This window comes from Bos indicus x Bos taurus, chromosome 2, assembly GCF_003369695.1.
Source record: "Bos indicus x Bos taurus breed Angus x Brahman F1 hybrid chromosome 2, Bos_hybrid_MaternalHap_v2.0, whole genome shotgun sequence".
Classification (NCBI taxonomy): Eukaryota; Metazoa; Chordata; class Mammalia; order Artiodactyla; family Bovidae; genus Bos; species Bos indicus x Bos taurus.
The window spans coordinates 33,968,409-33,988,651 of NC_040077.1; the positions used below are offsets into that span (position 1 = coordinate 33,968,409).

Below are 20,243 nucleotides of genomic sequence, written 5' to 3' on the forward strand. Positions count from 1 at the left end.
CCTGCTTACCCTGCCTTGCCTGGCCTTTCCCATGGAAACCAAAATGCAGGCTCCACTCATCCTTTTCCTTGGCTCTTTATACCTCCTGACTGACCCTGGTGCTTCCCTATGCATGGTCTGGTGTGCCCCTCCTATTACAAACTGTAACCAACTTGGCCATCACCTCCTGATCTGTTGTCCTCGTCCTATTGGAATAACAATAAAACCTACATTTTAAAACAATAGGTTCTACTCATTATCGTCTGTTTTAACTCTTGAAGGAACAGTGCAGTAAATATTTCAGACGGATCAATGACTCCAAGTTCATTTACTGGCTGTGTGACACTGGGCAGAATAATACAACTTCTATGAATCTCAGTCTACTTTTGCAAAATAGTGAAATTCTCTACTAGAAAAATTAGTGCTTTTACTGTTTTCTCTGTTTTTATAAAATATAATACTTTATACTAAATTATCTTCCCATTGGGAAATATAGATAATTTCCCTTTTCTTTTATCTGGCAAAAAATCTATAATTGTAGCTGCTGCTGCTAAGTCACTTCAGTCATGTCCGACTCTGTGTGACCCCATAGACGGCAGCCCACCAGGCTCCCCCGTCCCTGGGATTTTCCAGGCAAGAACACTGGAGTGGGTTGCCATTTCCTTCTCCAATGCATGAAAGTGAAAAGTGAAAGTAAAGTCACTCCAACTCTTAGTGACCCCGTGGACTGCAGCCTACCAGGCTCCTCTGTCCATGGGATTTTCCAGGCGAGAGTACTGGAGTGGGCTGCCATTGCTTTCTCCATTCTAATGGAAGAAAAAATGCTGTTTACATATTTTAACTCATGTAATTAAGTATTGGACAAAAAGCTCCAGTTTCTTCCATAAAAATGGCATTTTCAAGGAAAAGGAATAGTATAGAAACAATGTCTTTAAAAAAATATTTGATACAAAATTTTATTTCAAATTCAGAAGCATGCAAATTAAAAGCATAAGGTGATACCACTTCAAACTTATATTGTTAAGAAAGTCAAATAGTATCATGTGCTAACAAGTTTCTACCTTTGATTTACTTAACAGGAAAGTTTCCTGGGATGACATATTTCATATTTCATATTAATGGAATATAATAAAAATTATATGGTGACGTTCTCTACCACTTATGACTTTGTATTCCAGATATAGTTGCATTAAATAAAAATCAATGAATATGACATAAATAAGACTAAACATTTTGTTACTAGATGAGTCTGCTTTTTGGGTATGGTGCAGTATGTTATTCTTTCTGAAATTTTATTTTTCTTCCTATACAGTATCACAAAAATGAATGGCAAAGGATAGTTTTTTTGACTTCATACCAGCCAAATCAATTGTGATGCAATTAAGATTTGATAGTAAAGTTCCCACAAGGTGGCGGCAGAGGCATCACCATCAGCAGCCAGTCGCTGTACAGAAGAGCCTAAGGAAGGAAGCAAGGGAAGTGAATGGTATGACTACAGCTGAATGTCTAGGATTTGGTGCTGCTTTGAGTCTGTCGGCTCCACATAGGAGAAGCTGGGTCATTGAGGTTCCAGGGAACTTAATAGGCCAAAGGCAGCGTTTGGCCCCACCTAAGACCCTGGGTCAGCTTTTAGAATTTCATTCTGTGAGGAAGTTTAGGTTTTTTTCTACAGTTCACTGTGGTGTTTTACAAATACTAAATGAAATTACTATTTTTAATTTCTAATTAATGACACACAGCACATTACTGTGCATGTAAACAGTCTATTCCTGAAAAACAAAACATTTCTGAGATGTAGAAAATTAGTTAACACTCATAGTCCATGTTTGCATCCTTATTAACATTACTCTATCTATTAAAATCATAAATTCTTTAAATATTTTAAATAGATCATTTGTAGTAACAAAATAATTTGAACTACTCTTTCATTAAAATTTTAAAAATCTCCCACATAGTACAGTATATCTGTCTTGTGATTTTTACTGCATTTGAGGGAGAAAGAATCAATGAAATGGAACCCTCTGATTAAGTTCTAGGATTGTGTACCAGTTCTGAGGGGTGGGAAAGACCATGCAAGCCCCCTAGAACTGTTGGATCTTTACATCCTCAACACAAATGTGCAAATAGACACACAAATGCAGGACTCAGATACATCTGTTCTCATTAGGAATTCAGAGGAGAAAAACTAAATTCTTGTAGGTGTATTCAGGAACTATTCTATTTAAAATATTATAAAATTTAATTTTCCCAGCTGAGGCTTAAAAAAGGGATACTCTGCTTCTTGTTTCAGTTTTCACCTTACAAACCAGCGTCCTTTTCAACACATGTTCAGCATTAATGTTTCATCATTTTGCACTTTTTGTTGGTGATTTCACTGTTTGAAATGACCCCAAGCATAGTCCTGAAGTGTTATCTGGCATATCCAAGCACTGGAAGGCTGTGATGTGCCTCAAAGAGAAATATGTGTTAGATATGCTTTATTCAGGTATGAGTTACAGTATTGTTGACCCTGAGTATACTGTTAGTGAATTAACAACATATATTAAATAAGGGGTCTTTAAAGAGAAACACACAGAAAAAAGGTTATGCATTAATTGATTTTAGAAATATTATGACCTCAGGAACCTAATTCTATACTTCCCCAGGGGCAGTGGTTCAGTATTCATGAATTAAATGTGACTTTAGGGCGGACGATGAGACTTCATTGTACTTTCCATTGGTGCTATGCTAGTAGAGGCCCTAATCCTTAGTTCTCAAGTCTGGCTGGAGACTAGTATCACAAGTGGAATTGAAAGGAGAAGTAACTGACAATAAAGCTCCAATCGTGGAGATTCTGATGCAATGGATAATTGTATATATGTCTGCCTGTGAGACAAATATATAGGGAGGCTTGAGAGCAACTTTCTAGCTCACTTTGCCACACAACAAGGAACTGAGTGGCTGCTCTGGTACCCCTATTGGGGATTCTCTGGGAGGGCAATGTGTGTGCTTGGATAAGGAAAGCATCTAAAAGACAAATTTTTCTAGCCAGCCTTGGGTTATTTTTGAAATAAAATGGCTTGAGCTCCTATAAAAAAACAATGCCTTAAAAATCAGAATTTTTAAGTGTTTTGAGCAAGTATCACTTTATTTTAGGGGAGGTGGACACAGCCAAGTTCTAGCCAATGAGATATATAAAAAAAATTCTGCGTTAGACTCGTGGGGCATTTTTCTCTTCACCTTTGAGAAAACGCAAGTGGGAGAAACTCTATGTTTCATCTTGTTACAACCTGCTTTGAACTGGAGTTGTAGGAAGAAATGATGTGGGGAGCTGTAGCAGTCATTTTGCAACCATGAAAGAGAAGAAAAGAAAATTATAGGGCACACCCCAGAGTTCTAACCTCAATGAATTATTGGCTTTTCCTGTTAAGTGTGAAAAGTCAATTCCCTGTTGCTGGGTCACATTTACTCAGCGTCATCTTTACCTCGCAGCTGGAAGCATGCCTACTGAAATGGCCCTCCTATCCTGCAGAGCATGGTGAAGTCTGGCACAGTTCATAAAATATTTGATAAATTCTGTAGAGCTTATGCTCTCATCGTCTCCCCTGCATGGAATTCTCAATCTATGCTCCCTCTCTCACTTTCTACAGCTACACTTTTCTATGTAGCTCTGCTCCACCACATGGAGCCACTGCTGCTACTGCTGCTAAGTCGCTTCAGTCGTGTCTGACTCTGTGTGACCCTATAGACGGCAGCCCACCAGACCCCCCGTCCCTGGGATTCTCCAGGCAAGAATACTGAAGTGGATTGCCATTTCCTCCTCCAGGGTATCTTCCCAACCCCGGGATCAAATCCAGGTCTCCCGCATTGCAGGTGGATTCTTTACCATCTGAGCCACAAGAGAAGCCCAGACCTGGGACTACTTAAGGTCAGTACATCAAATGAAACACAGGAATGAACTTGTCATATTCTGGCCATCTCTGCCATCAGGAATCTCTCACAGATTCTCCCTTTGGAATGTCAATACGATCTACCTATGGTGATCTCTTTCTTGGAGATCTCTTCCTTCTACGGAAGACCATCTCAGTTCACCCTCTAATGAACAGATGTTGAGTGTGTATATATATGTGCACACATATGCATTTACACATACATTTATGCAATAAAAAATGGTAGGAAATATATTAATAATGCCTATCTCTTGGTGATGGAATTATAAGTAATTCATATAATAGTCTTCAATATGATGTGATTTTCCCCCTGAAATTTCTACAGTGAATATAAACTATTTTTAAATAAAAATTAATGTTGTTAAAATATTCAATTCAGGAACAAATCATCTGGACAGCACATGTCTGGCAATAGGCTCTGAAATATATTCAGGTTCCATGTGTTAATATACTGACATTTGTCACAAAGCAATAATAGCATGAGTAATTTGAAAGTTCGACTTCCAAAATCTAAAAGCCGCATTCCACTTTCCTCCTGGAGCCCTCTCCCATTTCACCTCCACACCTTCATTCTTGTTAATACTCCTCTTCAAATGTATCACAGTCTCTAGCCCTTTATTGACTATGCCAAAGCCTTTGACTGTGTGGATCACGACAAACAGTGGAAAATTCTTAAAGAAATGGGAATACCAGACCACCTTACCTGACTCCTGAGAATGCAGGTCAAGAAGCAAGAGTTAGAACTGGACATGGAACAACAGACTGCTTCCAAATCGGCAAAGGAGTACGTCAAGGTTGTATATTGTCACCCTGCTTATTTAACTTATATGCAGAGTACATCATGAGAAATGCTGGGCTGGATGAAGCACAAGCTGGAATCAAGATTTCCAGGAGAAATATCAAGAACCTGAGATAGGCAGATAACACCACCCTTATGGCAGAAAGCAGAGAAGAACTAAAGAGTCCCTTGATGAAGGTGAAAGACAAGAGTGAAAAAGTTGGCTTAAAACTCAACATTCAGAAAACTAAGATCATGGAGTCCGGTCCCATCATTTCATGGCAAACAGATGGGGAAACCATGGGAACATTATTTTGGGGGGCTCCAAAATCACTGCAGATGGTGACTGCAGCCATAAAATTAAAAAAATGCTTGCTCCTTGGAAGAAAAATTATGACCAATCTAGACAGCATATTAAAAAGCAGAGACATTACTTTGCCAACAAAGGTCCATATAATCAAAGCTATGGTTTTTCCAGTAGTCATGTATGGATGTGAGAGTTTGACTATAAAGAAAGCTGAGTGCAGAAGAATTGATGCTTTTGATCTGTGGTGTTGGAGAAGACTCTTGAGAGTCCCTTGGACTGCAAAGAGATCCAACCAGTCCATCCTAAAAGAAATCAGTCCTGAATGTTCATTGGAAGGACTGATGCTGAAGCTGAGACTTCAATACTTTGGCTACCTGATGTGAAGAACTGACTCACTAAAAAAAACCCTGATACTGGGAAAGATTGAAGGCAGGAGGAGAGGATGAGACGGTTAGATGGCATCACTGATTCGATGGACATGGCATCACTGACTCAATGGACATGAGTTTGAGTAAGCTCCGGGAGTTGGTGATGGACAGGGAAGCCTGGTGTGCTGTAGTCCATGAGGTCGAAAAGAATCGAACACAACTGAGTGACTGAACTGAACTAGCCCTTAGAAGGCTCTCTAGAGCTGAGGTCAAGTACTTTATTCTTGATCTCTATCAGCTAAAATCTTTGAACATGAACCCCCTAATATATATATAAATATACATTTTCTTTACATGTACAATTATGACATACCATAAAATACAAAAAAAAAACTTAAAAATAAGGGATGAGATAAAGATGAAACAAGATTTTTAAAAGTAATTGATATAATCTAGTGCATTAATAATAAAAATAATTTGTAATTGACAATGCTTTTTTTTTTAAATCTTAGTGTAACTCTCTTATTTAGCAATTCAGAAGTCTGGTTGGATTTATCTCAATATGTGATTTCAATAATTCATTTTAAGCACTAACTCATGTCTCTGTCCCTACTTGAAGACTTTGTCAGCTGTATAAGAGCAGAAGAGAAATAAAAATATTTAACTAGCTGTATGGCATGGGTAGTAAGCAATTAAAACAGCCACTCTTCAATCAGAATGGACCCAGGCTGAGACTGCTAACCCCACAATGCCCATCAGCTACATGCCAACCAGGATTTCAAGGAAAAGACAAGGCACTCTACCAACATTTGACTGTAGCTTGCTCTTGAACATTTATTGTAAAATAAAAGAAGCTCAGTCAATCTTTGCCCTTGAGGCAAAGGTGTTGTTTAAAGATGTGTAAATATGCAAGTAAAATTTTAAAAGGACTTAAGCTATGGAGGAAGGATTTAGAAAAAAATGGATGTTTGGAAAATGTATCTCTGACACCTGATACTTTTGCCCAAATATTTGTGTTGAAAAGCTTTCAAAAGTGCACACTTAAAACTATAACTTTAAAACTGAATTTTTGAAAATAATTGGGAAATGGTTATCATGACCTGGTAAACTTAGTTTTGTTTTTTTTTTTCTATTTTCGACTTATTTATATTTTTGAAATACAAACAGTATTCTTTCAAACTTTTCTGCTGTATCAACCTATCAGCTTCTGCTTCTTGCAGAAAGGGATACTGTGTAAAAACTCAGTTAGATGGCCAGTTACTATATAATGTTTATACGTATAACTAAGTTATTTCCTCTATAAATTGTGTATTATTTGAGTGCTAGCACTATCTCTTACTCATTATTTGTCCAAAAAAATTGCTGGCAGTCAAGTATAGGGTATGTGTAACATGCCAGGATTAGGGCTAAGTGCTTACAACAACCTTTTAACATAGTACAGATATCATCATTATTCTCATTTTACAGCTGAGAAATTTGAGGTTATTTTCCTGAGATGACACAGCAATTAAGAGGCAGTTGCTGCTGCTGCTGCTGCTGCTAAGTCGCTTCAGTCGTGTCTGACTATGTGCGACCCCATAGACAGCAGCCCACCAGGCTCCCCCATCCCTGGGATTCTCCAGGCAAGAACACTGGAGTGGGTTGCCATTTCCTTCTCCAATGCATGAAAGTGAAAAGTGAAAGTGAAGTCGCTCAGTTGTGTCCGACCCTTAGTGACCCCATGGACTGCAGCCCACCAGGCTCCTCCGTCCGTGGGACTCTCCAGGCAAGAGTACTGGAGTGGGGTGCCATTGCCTTCTTTGTAAGAGGCAGTGCTGAGATGTAAATCCTCATCTCCTGAGCTCACAATCTCTAAGCATAATCACAACCCTATTCTGCCAGTGGAAGGGCATCTAACTTTAAATTATACAGAGTAGGATCTTTCCTGATACAATTTAGTAAACAAGTGAAAAAAACAGAATGACAATTCTAGAACTATTTCCTCATCAAATTAAATTATTGTCATTTTCTTTGGAAAAGGTATGACTGCCATGTATGGCCATTAAATTGTAGTTCTAGTTTGTTGAAGACATGGCAGTTTTGACTTTTCTTACTTCTTAATAGAAGAAAACTCAAATGGTAAGGTGGTTAACAGCAAGAACCTATTATCTAGTATCTTCCTGAGTGACTATTTAAAAAACAGAATGCTAAAAGATGACTTTTAAAACTGATAGAGATGGAAATATTTCTTTTACGTTTAAAAAGAAAGGGCAGCTCAAGAAAAAAGGAAAAGATATAGGTCAGTATGATTTCCTACCTCAAAGGAGAAAGGAAACAGAAACTTACATTTAGAAGCAATGAGGAGGATGATAAACAAAATTATTTGAAGAAACTTGACATAGAAAATCTCTATTAAAACAAAAGGGAGAAAATAAATGAAACTATGCAGTAAAAATACAGAAGAAAAAGGATACATTTTGAGAGATTAGATTCTTTGTACCCCAACTTCTTTCCTTCAGCAATGGCCCAATCCTAAAAATAGTGGTTTCTTTCTATTTTCCCTCAAAATCAGTTCTCATCACTCAATCTTCATTCAGCAAGGCAACTCTTCCCTGAGAGTAAATATGTATCGTTATTGATGGGTATTATGTGATGCTAACAGTGAGGGTCAGGAGAGGGCATCTATATGGAAAAGCATCCGTGAAACTGCAATGTGCATTATTATTTAGATGTTACTAAAGTCCTCATGCACACTGTATATTTTCTGGTTATTATTTATTTCCCGTCTTCCTCCTCCCATTAGAATGCGACATCCATAAAAATAGGAACGTTATTAAGTTTTATAAACTGACTCTAGGGCAGCACTGGTCACAGAGTAGGTTCTGAATAATTATTTTTTTAAGTGATTGAATGAATGAATGCCATAATCTAAATACCAAACACTTAAACCTCCATTTTTGATCGTCTTTCACCAGGACAGCAATTTCATGGTATTAAGAAGATGACATTATTTCTCTATATTTAATCAATAACCTCTTTTTATTCCCCAATGTTTGAAACTAAAGGACTAAAGATGAGTACCATGGGACACAATGTTTTTTGGTTTGTTTGTTTGTTTTTGCTTTGAAATACTGAATACAACCTGCAAGCAATGAAAGGGGGAGGGGGAGGCGGACCTTAACAGTCCTAACAGATAATTTTGTATACACATAACTAAGCATATAATGTGTTTATCCTCTACCTACAATATAAACTTCCCAAAGTAACTAAATATATGGAATTATTTTATGAAGAGACAGTAAAGAAAAGCATAAACCAGGCTCACTTGCAAGCTCAACATTCTACTTGACTTCAGCAACTTTCACTATGTGTTTTGACATTAAGCCAGTTGCTAGAGTCACCACTCTGGTGTTCTTGCCTGGAAAATCCCATGGATGGAGGAGCCTGGTGGGCTGCAGTCCATGGGGTCGCTGGGGGTCGGACACGACTGAGCGACTTAATTTTCGCTTTTCACTTTCATGCATTGGAGAAGGAAATGGCGGCCCACACCAGTGTTCTTGCCTGGAGAATCCTGGGAATGGGGGAGCCTGGTGGCTGCCGTCTATGGGGTCACACAGAGTTGGACACGACTGAAGCGACTTAGCAGCAGCAGAGTCAAGGCAAATAAAATTCCCATTCAGGTGGAAAATCAGCAATGGCCTACATATGTGCAGAGTACTGTAGTGGTCCTGTGTAAATATGTCTTTTCTTTAAGCATATTACAGTTCCTGGGGAGGAAAAAGCTATTACTAGGTACATAATGTAGTTAGTAAATAAAGTCAGAAAACAGCTATAACATTTTGAATTGGGTATTTTCTATGCCTCGGGTAAACAAAGATTCTGTATTTCTCCTACCCAGTGCAAAACACCACCAAACTTCTCTGGCCTATCCAAACTTCACTGAATGTGCATTGTTAACCCATGTCCACGGGATTCTCCAGGTAAGAATCCCAGAGTGGGTTGCCATTTCCTTCTACAGGGGATCTTCCCGACCCAGGGATCTTCCCCACCCAGTCTCTTGCATCTCCTGCATTGGCAGGTGGATTCTTTACCACTGCAGTCAGAAGCCCACCAACTGATTGCTTTGCCTAAATATATCTTTTCAGTAGCCTAAATGACCCCTTCCACCTCCATATAATTCTGGACCATGAGGTTCTCATTATGAAGCAGATAAACTACCACCCCTAGTCACCCAGGGCTGCAGAATGCCAGAGTGAGTAGCAACCCGAAGGACTCACATTTATGTGGCTTCTGTACTGAACCAAAGCTGCCATTTTTCAGTGTGGGTGTCTTTTTTTTTCCCTCATGACATAGACAAATGTTGATGTTTACTACAAGTTGGTACATTAGTTGCTAATTAAGTTCCTGGCTGCTTCAGCCAAAACTTGCTGTATTGAATCCAAGAAAAGAATGGCAGCTACATCAAAAATAAGTTGTTGGGGATTTTGTTTGTTTTATTAAAGGAACGTTGTATATTAAAGAATATGGGGAACTTACATACTGGGAGATAGAAAACCTTCAGTCTTGGCTTCCTCCTAAGCTGAGTTGGTAGTTCAAGTCCTTCCGCGTCTGTCACCAGGCCTTGGTCAAAGCCAAATAAACAGTACAATCTACGCGAAAGTAATCAAGTTGATTAACTGTTTATCATTACTTGCTCTTTTTCATACCCACCCACAAATTCCCAGAGGAAAGAGTTACTTCTTGGGGACCCACAGGAGGACAGGTTTATCCTGGAAAGAGCTCACTTCACCCTGGGGGGCTACATATCTCTGAAAAGACGTCTTCTTAGTGTCATCTCTCTGCTTGTCCCTGTAATCTCACACTCGGGCGGGGCTGGGGGCTGCCTGCATTCGCCAGTCAAGCCTAATAACTTCCTGTTGACATCAGGGTCTGTGGCAGCCTCTCTTCACCTCTGGGCTGGGAAGTCCCCAATCACGCTTGCACGCCCTCCAGATCTTAGCTGACAAGGGGTGGTGCGAGACAGCTGCGGGGAGGGAAGTCTGAATTTTCATTCCGAGCCCTGCAAAGTAGACAAAATACCCGCTGGCACTGCTGAAGCCCTGCTGTCTTACTCCGTGGAAGAGAGAATTCGCTTTCCGTTTCTGTTTCCCACAGGGCCGAAGGACTGTCCTTACCAGAACCGACCAAAAGGTGGCTCCTCCCCGACCAAACAGACACTCCCGGCCCAGCTGATTACGTGTGGAAAGTCTTGAAGAAGAGAATCGAAACAGAAACCGAAGTCAGGAAAACTATATAACTGCCTGGCGGAAGGTTGGCCTCGAAACTCCCACCCGAGTGAGCAGAGCCGGCGCCCTGGTCCCAGGCTCACGCGAGCGCCCACCGCCGCCGCCGTGTCCTGCGCACCCGCACACCTGCCCGGGTGCCACCACGCCCCCGCGCGCCCGCCTGGGGGTCCTGCAGGCAAACCCTGTCGTCAGCGCGTTGCTGCAGGCCCCGCGGCTCCGAAGCAGCAGCAAAGATACCTATCATCCGCTGAGTTGAGAACAACTTTTCCATCTACCTGGAAGAGTCTTTTCCCACCTCTGAGGAAGAAAGATGTCGTCGGACGGGAGTTCAACAGACAAGAATTTCTGCTATCTCATCTCGTGTTTCAGGGCCAGAGTGAAAAGGTACATCCAGGTGGAACCAGTATTGGACTACCTGACTTTTCTACCTCCAGAAGTGAAAGAGCATATTCAGAGGACGGCCGCCACCACTGGGGACATTCAGGCAGCTGATCTGCTTCTGAACACCTTGGAGAGGGGGAACTGGCCGCTCGGCTGGGCTAGGATGTTCGTAGAGGCCCTCCGGCAAGCAGGCAACCCCTTAGCCGCCCGCTACGTGAACCCAGAGCTCACGGACTTGCCTTCTCCATCGTCTGAGAACGCTCACGATGAGTGTCTCCAACTGCTGAACCTTCTTCAGCCCACACTGGTGGACAAGCTTCTGGTTGCAGATGTCTTGGATAAATGTGTGGAGGAGAAACTTTTGACAATTGAAGACAGAAATCGGGTAGGTGTCAGTTCAAATGGAGCTGGACTTAAAGGCAGATATTGCTACTTGGGGTTGTTCCTCCATTTGCCCCATTCCAAATGTTTTTTGACATCTTTGGGTAAATTTGGTTCCCTCCTTCCTTGAGACTGTCTAGGATTTTTAAAATATAATTTTGCAAATTTAAACACAAAACAGCAATTTTTTTCTAATTCTTTAACTGAAATGAGCTACAGAAGAAAGAACTCCAGAAAAATAATGTTTGCTAATAGACAGCATTTATTAAACACTTACTGTGCAATTAGACTCATTTGCAAAACCTGTTATCGGAGTTCATGCTCACAATAATCTGTTGAGTTATTAGTTAGTAATCTAGTGTTATTAACTGTGCCATTTTACAGATGAGTAGACTGAGGCAGTTTAAATAACCTGCCCAAGGTCTACCAGGAAGACAGTGGTAGAGCTAGGGATTTAGTTCCTGATGGTGTGAAATTTTATGTCATATTATATGAAGTTGCATAGAACGGGGATCAGCAAACCATGACCCATGCTAAACCAACCTGAAAGCCAAGAATGATGTTTAAATTTGAAATTTTTCAGTTCATAAAGAAAGTTTTATTGGAAACAACTATGCTCATCATTTACATGCTGTGATTGCTTCTGCGCATTAAGAGCATTTGAACATAGAGTCATATAGCCCACAAATCCTAAAATATTCAGTATTTGGGCTTTAAACAAAAAGTTTTCCAATCTCTGGCCTATATTATGCACTATGCCATTTAATTTTGGTCCAAATGGGGAAATTACATAGTACATACACACACACACACACACACACACACACACACACACACTTTTTTTTCTTTAATCAAAGTTTCAGCATTCTTTGGGAATCAAAAATTGGAGATAATTAATTGAAAAAATATGTAGCCGGTAGTAATTCTCCATTGTAATAGAAAAATAATGAATTTTTTAGATGCCATTTTGACAGGAAGACTCTTATAGGGGATTACACTTAGCGTTTTATTGTTCATTGTTTTTCAGTGAATAAGGAAGTACTGTGGCATATAGAAACTCTGTCGTATTCGAATATGACTTAGAGTGTACAGTGAAAGTTTTATTTTGAAAGGCATGTAGGCAAATAAACCCATTTTGGGGGGTCAAAGTCTAACATGCTGTGATTTTTGACATTTTCTTTCTTTCTTTCTTTTTAGTTCATCAGTTGTATCCTCATTACAAAGTTCTGGGCACAGGACTCCTATCAGCCTATGATGTGACTTGATCTTTAGTGACTAAAGCTAATGCTCCTTTGTCAACTTGACAGCCATAGGGCCTGTCCAAAGACCTAAGTGTGTATCTAATTTTGATGACTGGTTTTCCCAACAAGTAAATAACTTTACACTGTTGTCAGTAAGGTTTATGTAGTTTTGTGTATTGAGAACCAGCTAGAACGCATTATAGTAGTCCAGCTGGATATGACAAATGTGTACATCACTGTGGCAGAATCTTAATTTGGAAGACAGTATGCAGCCTTCAAGCCAGCTGGAGATGGAAGATGGCATTTCCAGCCACAGTAGCTGTTAGGAAGTCCAGAAGCAACAGAGTCCAGTAACACCACAAAGCTGTTTATGTTTGGTGGGTATGATGTCCCGATTGCCAGTGAAACAGCACTTCTCCTTATTTACTCTAAATACGTCTGCCTATCAGCATCACTTTTGTCTTGCCTGGATTGAATTTCCGCCAGCTAGATTTTATCCAAGTTCTTGATTCTGGCAAGCTTGGAGGCAGCTAGCAGGAATGCAAGGGATTTGACACAAAGAAGATATACAGTAAAAGGACATTTGTGTACTGGTAGCAGTTAAGGCCAAAGCAACCCCATTTCTCTCTCATAAGGGAGAATGGAGGAGCAATATATGGAGGCTTTCTAAGGATCAGTAGTGTCTGTGTGAGATCCTGGCACATCATTCTTAAAGATACCATCTGTCTCAAAGGGAAGCAATGGCGGACGATGGGAAGGAAACACTAGGTTTAGAAGAATCCATAGCATGTTGATATGGGTTCCTGAGGAATGTTTATCTTATTACAGAAAAGTGTGGTGAGGAAAGCATGGGAGTTTGGAATGGCAAGACCTGGATTTTGACATCTCTGTTTCTTACCATCTCTATTCCTTTGGGCCAAATTATTTAAGTTTCCTGATCCTAAATGTACTATGAAAATGGATATAATAATAATTTCCTCTTTCATTCACAGTGTTTTAGTGAACATGAGTAAGAAACATTGTTTATGAAAAAGGTTTATTAATAAGAGAGCTGTTTTCATATGATGATGACTTCTATTATTTGTTTGGTTATATTTCCTTGTGAATTTAAAGTTTCAAGAACTAAGGTAAATGCCTTATGTTGAAATTGAGATCTGCCTCCTAAATTCCATGCATTAAACTGTGAGCTGAGGAAGAAACTGTTTTTCATCTAAGAATGAAACCAGGACCTAGTTAGAATTAAGTATAATATTGGTGCTTAATAAGTATTAATTGATTGGATTAATTTCCAAGAAGTCCAGAATAAAAAATGAAAATGCTTGGTGTAATGAATTGCTTTGCCAGGCATCAGGGGGGAGGGGGGGAGGAATGGTTGGATAATGAATATAAGATCTCCAAGTTTGCTTTTCTGACATCTTAAAATAGCATTTAACTAAGAAATTAGGACTTTTAAAAGTAATTAATTAATTTTTTTGCTTTACCATATGACTTGTGGAATCTTAATTTGCTAACCAAGGATTGAACCCAGGGCCCCAGAAGTGAGAGTCTGAGTCCTAACCACTGGACCACCAGGGAATTCCCAAAATATTTTATTTTTGTTCTTTTCCTGTTTTCCAGTTGACATTTTCTACTTGGTCTGTATTTTAGTTTAGGATTTCCACCTCCACCACCCAATCCCTGTCCCTCTCACACAAGTGCTTCTAAAAGTGATCCTAGATTTAGTTTTGTGACCAGCAGATACCCAAAGAAATTGGTTTAATTGATTAATTATTCATTCATTCCATTTGAAAATATGGAGTGGCATGTTGCCCCAGACACCAAGCTAGTGCTGAAAAGAATGGAGAATAATACAGATACTGCCTGTGCTTTCATGGAGTTTATGATGCAGGGTTGATCCGTGTTCATTCTTCTAACAAATAGGTAAAAAATGTCTAGTATATGTGAGGCACTATTGTAAATGCTGGAGACTCATTAATAAATACAAGAATGACTTTATAGAACATTATGATAGAATGATCCCTAACAGTAAGGGAGTGCCCCTGTACTGACCTGCTTCTGTTTAGGCTGCTAAGTGACATCTTAGTACATCCATGACTTAGACATCCATGAACTCTGGATCATATAAACATTTCCATAGTGTCTTAACAGCTTAGGTAAGCTGCATATTTCAGCCCCGTCCAGTTCAAAGCATTAAATATCTACAGTCCTGGAAGACTTTATATACCTTTCATTTATACAAAGAATCAGAGATAGCATCACCAGTTCAGCTAGAAACCCCCCAGTTCTATTTACATTAAGTTGAGTATTGGGGTCAGTCTCCTTCCAGCTCATTGTATTGCCACCTAAATTAAGATGGATAAGATTTTTTTTTAATTTTATTTTATTTTTAAACTTTACATAATTGTATTAGTTAGCAATAAAAAGTACTAATAAGAAATTAGTTATGTCTGTGTGACAATGCCTATCATTCAGAAAGACATTAACTTTTGGAGAGAACTTGTTCTTTAAAATTCTTTGTTTTTAATGTGAGTTTGCTTCCTGATTTACTGGTACTGAGGGTAGTTCTGCTATGTTAAAAAGTCACCATTACTTTTAAATAGATATCTGAGGTTATTCTGAGGGAGAAAAACCATTTTTATTGAACTTTACAACTGTGTTGGCTATCCACTGTTTAAAGGAAATATCACTGGTTTCTCTATTAATGTATGGTAGAAAAAACTAGATCAAAGAATTCAGAATATGAAATCACTGAACTGTATTACCCACAAATTCATATTTATTTTACACTCCATTTATTAGTTAATAATGTATCCATAGACATTTTTAACTTTGTAGTTAAGAGAATACATTAAATGGGGAAGAAATGTGAGTGGGAACCATTGTCCTGTTTCCGTCTCAAGTCTAAATATTCACTTCCCAAGAATTTTAATAATCAAGTGTATGTACTGGGATCTTATATTTTTCCTATGTTTTAAGAGAACAGATTAATTTTAAAAAATTTATGGTTGCTTTAAAGGAAATTGATATACTTTCTAGAATCCAAACTAGGAAGATTTCTTAAAAATTCAGAACCTTGATGATGCTGCTAAACTTGCTCAGATATTATATGTAGTTCCACATTCAAATAATAAAAATACTTGTAGGAAATAGTGGCAAAATATTTCTCAAATTCCTGAACTGAGTAAGGACAAAGCAAGCTTGACAAATGCAAATCATTGTATACTCAAAGAAATAACTAATTAATAGTCAAAGAAAATTTAGTGGATATAATATATTAGCTTTTTAAAATATAAGTATTTATTACAGTGCTTCCCTTGTTCATTTTAGAAAAATGCTTCCTGATTACTTCTGTGGAATGAGTTCAAAGCTGATTAAAGGCTGAAATAATTAAAAATGGAAATAGTTGAGTTAAAAGAAGGTGCTCAAACCAGTCTCATTCAGGATCTTTAGTGACTACTGCTTAAATTAGTAGATAATAATAAAAATGTTACAAACACCAGAGAAGGCAAAGAATTTCCATTAGAAAGTTAATGAAATTAGAGAAAAATAGGAAATGAGCGAGAATCTGCTTAGAAATGCTGTGAGGGAGAAATTGCCTAAACTTTATTGTCATTTTAACCACTTCTTGTCAAAAAATGAACTTAAAATGAGAGGCAATTACCAGCTATAGAGTTCAGGAAGGCAGCATTCAACTTCTGAAGCCAATTGCCTGGGATCAGATTCTACCTCTGCCATTTACTAGCATTATGGCGTTAGGGAGGTAATTGGACTTCTCTGAGCCCTGGATTTCTGATCTGTAAAATGGGTTAATGTCAGTATCTTCTTCAGAGTTGTTGGGTTGATATATGCAAAACCTTTATAATTAACTATTAGCTAATGAAATGAACATATCCATTGGGTAGAATATGCAGTATAATCTTGTTCTAAGTAGTGCCTGCTGGTGAAACATTTATAAGGATAGATGATTTTCCCGATTATCCATAATAATAATTAACACTGAATTTATACCGAGCATTGTTCCAAAAATGCAAATTCCTGATATTAGATGATTATGGAAATGTTTATAGGACTAGAAGATATGCAAATTTGTAGGAAATAATCTAGTGAAAAGGTCGATATTATACTAGAAGATGGACAAATGTTGAGAAGGACCTTTGAGAGTATTTAAGTCAGTATTTCGTACCTAATCTGCTGGCTGGAATCAAGAGATGGCTTTTGAAAAAAATTTCTGGTTTCCCAACATGGACAAATGAGAATCTCTGGGGGCAGATCTCAGACATCAGTATTTTCTAAAGTTCTCAGGCAATTCTAACCTGTAACTAGAACAGACAAACCCTGAAATTTCATTTCCGTTGCTTAATTTTACACATATAGAAACTGAAGTCTGGAGAGGTGAAGTGGTTTGCCTAACGGCATAGCTAGCTGATTGTGTTCTGCCTAATTTCTTTCTGGTCTAAATGTGATCATTTCTCCAAATGTTTGGCTCTATATTAAGAGTTGGGGGGGGGGGTTCATTGTAATAATGATTACACAAATGATTCACATTTTATTTTATTTTATTTTTTTTAATTTTTATTTTTTTATTTATTTATTTTTTTAAATTTTATTTTATTTTTAAACTTTACATAATTGTATTAGTTTTGCCAAATATCAAAATGAATCCACCACAGGTATACATGTGTTCCCCATCCTGAACCCTCCTCCCTCCACCCTCCCCATACCATCCCTCTGGGTCGTCCCAGTGCACTAGCCCCAAGCATCCAGTATCGTGCATCGAACCTGGACTGGCAACTCGTTTCTTACATGATATTTTACATGTTACAATGTCATTCTCCCAAATCTTCCCACCCTCTCCCTCTCCCACAGAGTCCATAAGACTGTTCTATACATCAGTGTCTCTTTTGCTGTCTCGTACACAGGGTTATTGTTATTTTAAAAGATTTGCTAGATTAATCTATAAAAGAAATTAAATGAAGCCTTAAGATAGGAATGAATGAATATACAAATAATTCTTCCCTATTTATAAAAAAGATATATAGAAATACATTTCTTATAGTATTAAGTAAACACAAATTTAAAAATATATATATATAGTAATGATAAATAGCACAAATATTAAAGAATATAAAAGCTGTGATAGTACTTACTTACTCCGTAATGGTAAGAGTCAAGAAAGAGAGGTTGGATAACAAATGTTTGATTTCCTATTTATAGACTCCATGAGTTGAAAAGAAATAGCAAACCCTATATACACAAAAGGAAATTGATGCAAATAGACATAATGTAGGTAGAGATTAAAGACACCTTCTTTTGCACCCCTTATTCAGAATGATAGAGGTAAAACATTTGTTTCCTCTGTCAGGTTTGAATATCTCAAAAGCTTTAAAAAAGGGTGGACATTTAAAAGGGGATTGGCCCAGCGAATCTCCTCCCTCTAGAATCCAGAATTTCTGCAAGTGGCATTGATTTTTTTCTTTAATGATGTTTTCTTTTAATATGAACCTTTATACATACGGTTCAATTTTTCTAAAGGCTAGTTTCTGTTTAAATTTATTCATTAAGATGTTTGACTTCTTTAATTCTACTTTTCTCTTAAAACAGGTTTCTGCTGCAGAAAATAATGGAAATGAAGCAGGGGTAAGAGAGCTACTGAAAAGGATTGCGCAGAAAGAAAACTGGTTTTCTACATTTCTGACTATTCTGAGGCAGACGGGAAACGATGCGCTTGCCCGGGAGTTCACAGGCACCGATTGCTGTGAAGGCAGTACAGGTATTGCTCATTCTGCAAAGGACAGCTTTGTGTGTTTTGCCTAGTGATTGAGAGTTTAATGAAGCCTATAGATACGGTGCCCAAAGAAAAGGATGTTTAGAATCTGAATTTCAGATCTGTTTTCTTCTCCTTAAAAATGAAGAAATTGCTGCCTGGGAAAAGATGAACCTCCCAAAGACCATAACACTCAACAAGCTGGGCTAGAATATTGGCCACTGACTCCTCATCCAACATGTTTTCCATTTTCCATCTTATTTTGAAAACAAAGGGATTGTCTGAGATTTTTATCAAGATCATTTTAACATTGCTTAGACAAATAAACTGGAAGAAAATATTTTAGTGGTTATTACAATTATGCTGCAAAGTCTTCAGGACATTTATATAATACTTTGAGGAATTTATTAAACATTTGATAAAAAGTCTATAATTGCTAATGTATCACAATATTATTTTCTTTGAGTTTTTCAAAGTGTTCAATTATAATAATACAAATAGCATAGCTCTTTCACATATGTTATTTGTAAATATAGTATTAACTGCCACCTTATTTTTCTTTACAGAGTATGTATCCTATGTTTTAAAGAAGTAACAAATGAAAGACAAATTAAAATTTAATTGGCAATGAATGGTTACCAATATATAGTTGTTATAATTTATATACAATTATATATAATTTAAATGGAGTGTAATCATTTCAAGCTTACTTTACTTCTTTTATTCAGTCAGGCATTCAATCAACGTGTAACGAGTACCAACAATATACCAGATACTGTTCCAGGTGCTGGGGATATGGACTTAAATGAGACATACGCAGTCCCTGTTTCCATAAATCATACTTTATAATGGAATAAGAAACAGTTTTCTAAGTTACTTATACAAAAGATGTGGCACCCCACTCCAGTACTCTTGCCTGGAAAATCCCATGGATGGAGGAGCCTGGTAGGCTGCAGTCCATGGGGTCGCTAAGAGTCGGACACGACTGAGCGACTTCGCTTTCACTTTTCACTTTCATGCACTGGAGAAGGAAATGGCAACCCACTCCAGTGTTCTTGCCTGGAGAATCCCAGGGACGGGGGAGCCTGGTGGCTGCCGTCTATGGGGTCACACAGAGTCGGACACGACTGAAGTGACTTAGCATAGCATAGCATATACAAAAGAAAAAACAAATAATTACCAAATCATTAGACCAAAGAGTATATTATGATTTTATGTTGTATTATTTATGAAGTAGCTTAATTTTGCTCAGTAGTTAGAAATACACACGATATATATGAACATATATATCGTGTGTATATATATATGTATAGTGTGTATATATATATAATAGTGTTTACATATTTATGTGTATATATAGACAAATATTTTTACTATGTGATATTAAAAAGCCCTAAAGAATTACAAAATTGATGTTAATAAACTTGTGTGCAAGTGAACCATGGGAAGTAAAGTGCCTTCCATGTTTGTGGAAGGTCTTTTTGTTTCACCCCAAAACAAATGCTGTGTGGTGTCATAAGTTTGAAATGGCCACAAAGTGAAAAGCTCAAGAGGCTCCCCCTTGTCTCTGAAATCATTTAGGGATTTGAGGGGATTCATTCAGCCAAAGATGGTCAATCCAGTTTTCAAAAGCCAGGAGTAATTCCATGATTTGTCCACTAGCAGTTTCCTCGGTTCCTACTGTCATTTTTTTCTCTTTCCACAGCAGAGTTTAATTGTATAAGGAAAATTCCCTCTCAATAGGAAGCATCTTGATTTTGCTTTAGTACTCTGGAGGGAGCTAAATGATACTACTTGCTTGCAATATCAAGATTATAGTTGTTTGGGTTTTTTTGCATTTATTTATTATGG

At 38.0% G+C, this 20,243-nt stretch overlaps 1 protein-coding gene and 1 long non-coding RNA gene across 3 annotated transcripts in view; one reads left to right on the plus strand and one right to left on the minus strand.

Moving 5' to 3' along the window:
- Positions 1–921: 921 nt before the first annotated feature.
- On the minus strand, positions 922–10,603 carry LOC113903299. Of its 2 annotated transcripts, none has more exons than XR_003514069.1 (3): positions 10,515–10,603; positions 9,877–9,989; positions 922–1,437 (listed from the first exon to the last, which is right to left on the minus strand). It is a non-coding gene; the product is annotated as an uncharacterized LOC113903299 (long non-coding RNA). The 2 variants fall into 2 exon arrangements; XR_003514070.1 differs by lacking the exon at positions 10,515–10,603 and adding an exon at positions 10,420–10,511.
- The window catches only part of IFIH1 (interferon induced with helicase C domain 1), a 56,205-nt gene continuing 46,535 nt past the window's right edge, over positions 10,574–20,243 (plus strand). The window contains exons 1-2 of the mRNA XM_027559234.1: positions 10,574–11,391; positions 18,230–18,398. Of these exons, the coding sequence (XP_027415035.1) occupies positions 10,936–11,391; positions 18,230–18,398 (625 nt within the window). The 5' untranslated portion in view covers positions 10,574–10,935. The remainder of the gene's footprint in view (positions 11,392–18,229; positions 18,399–20,243) is intronic.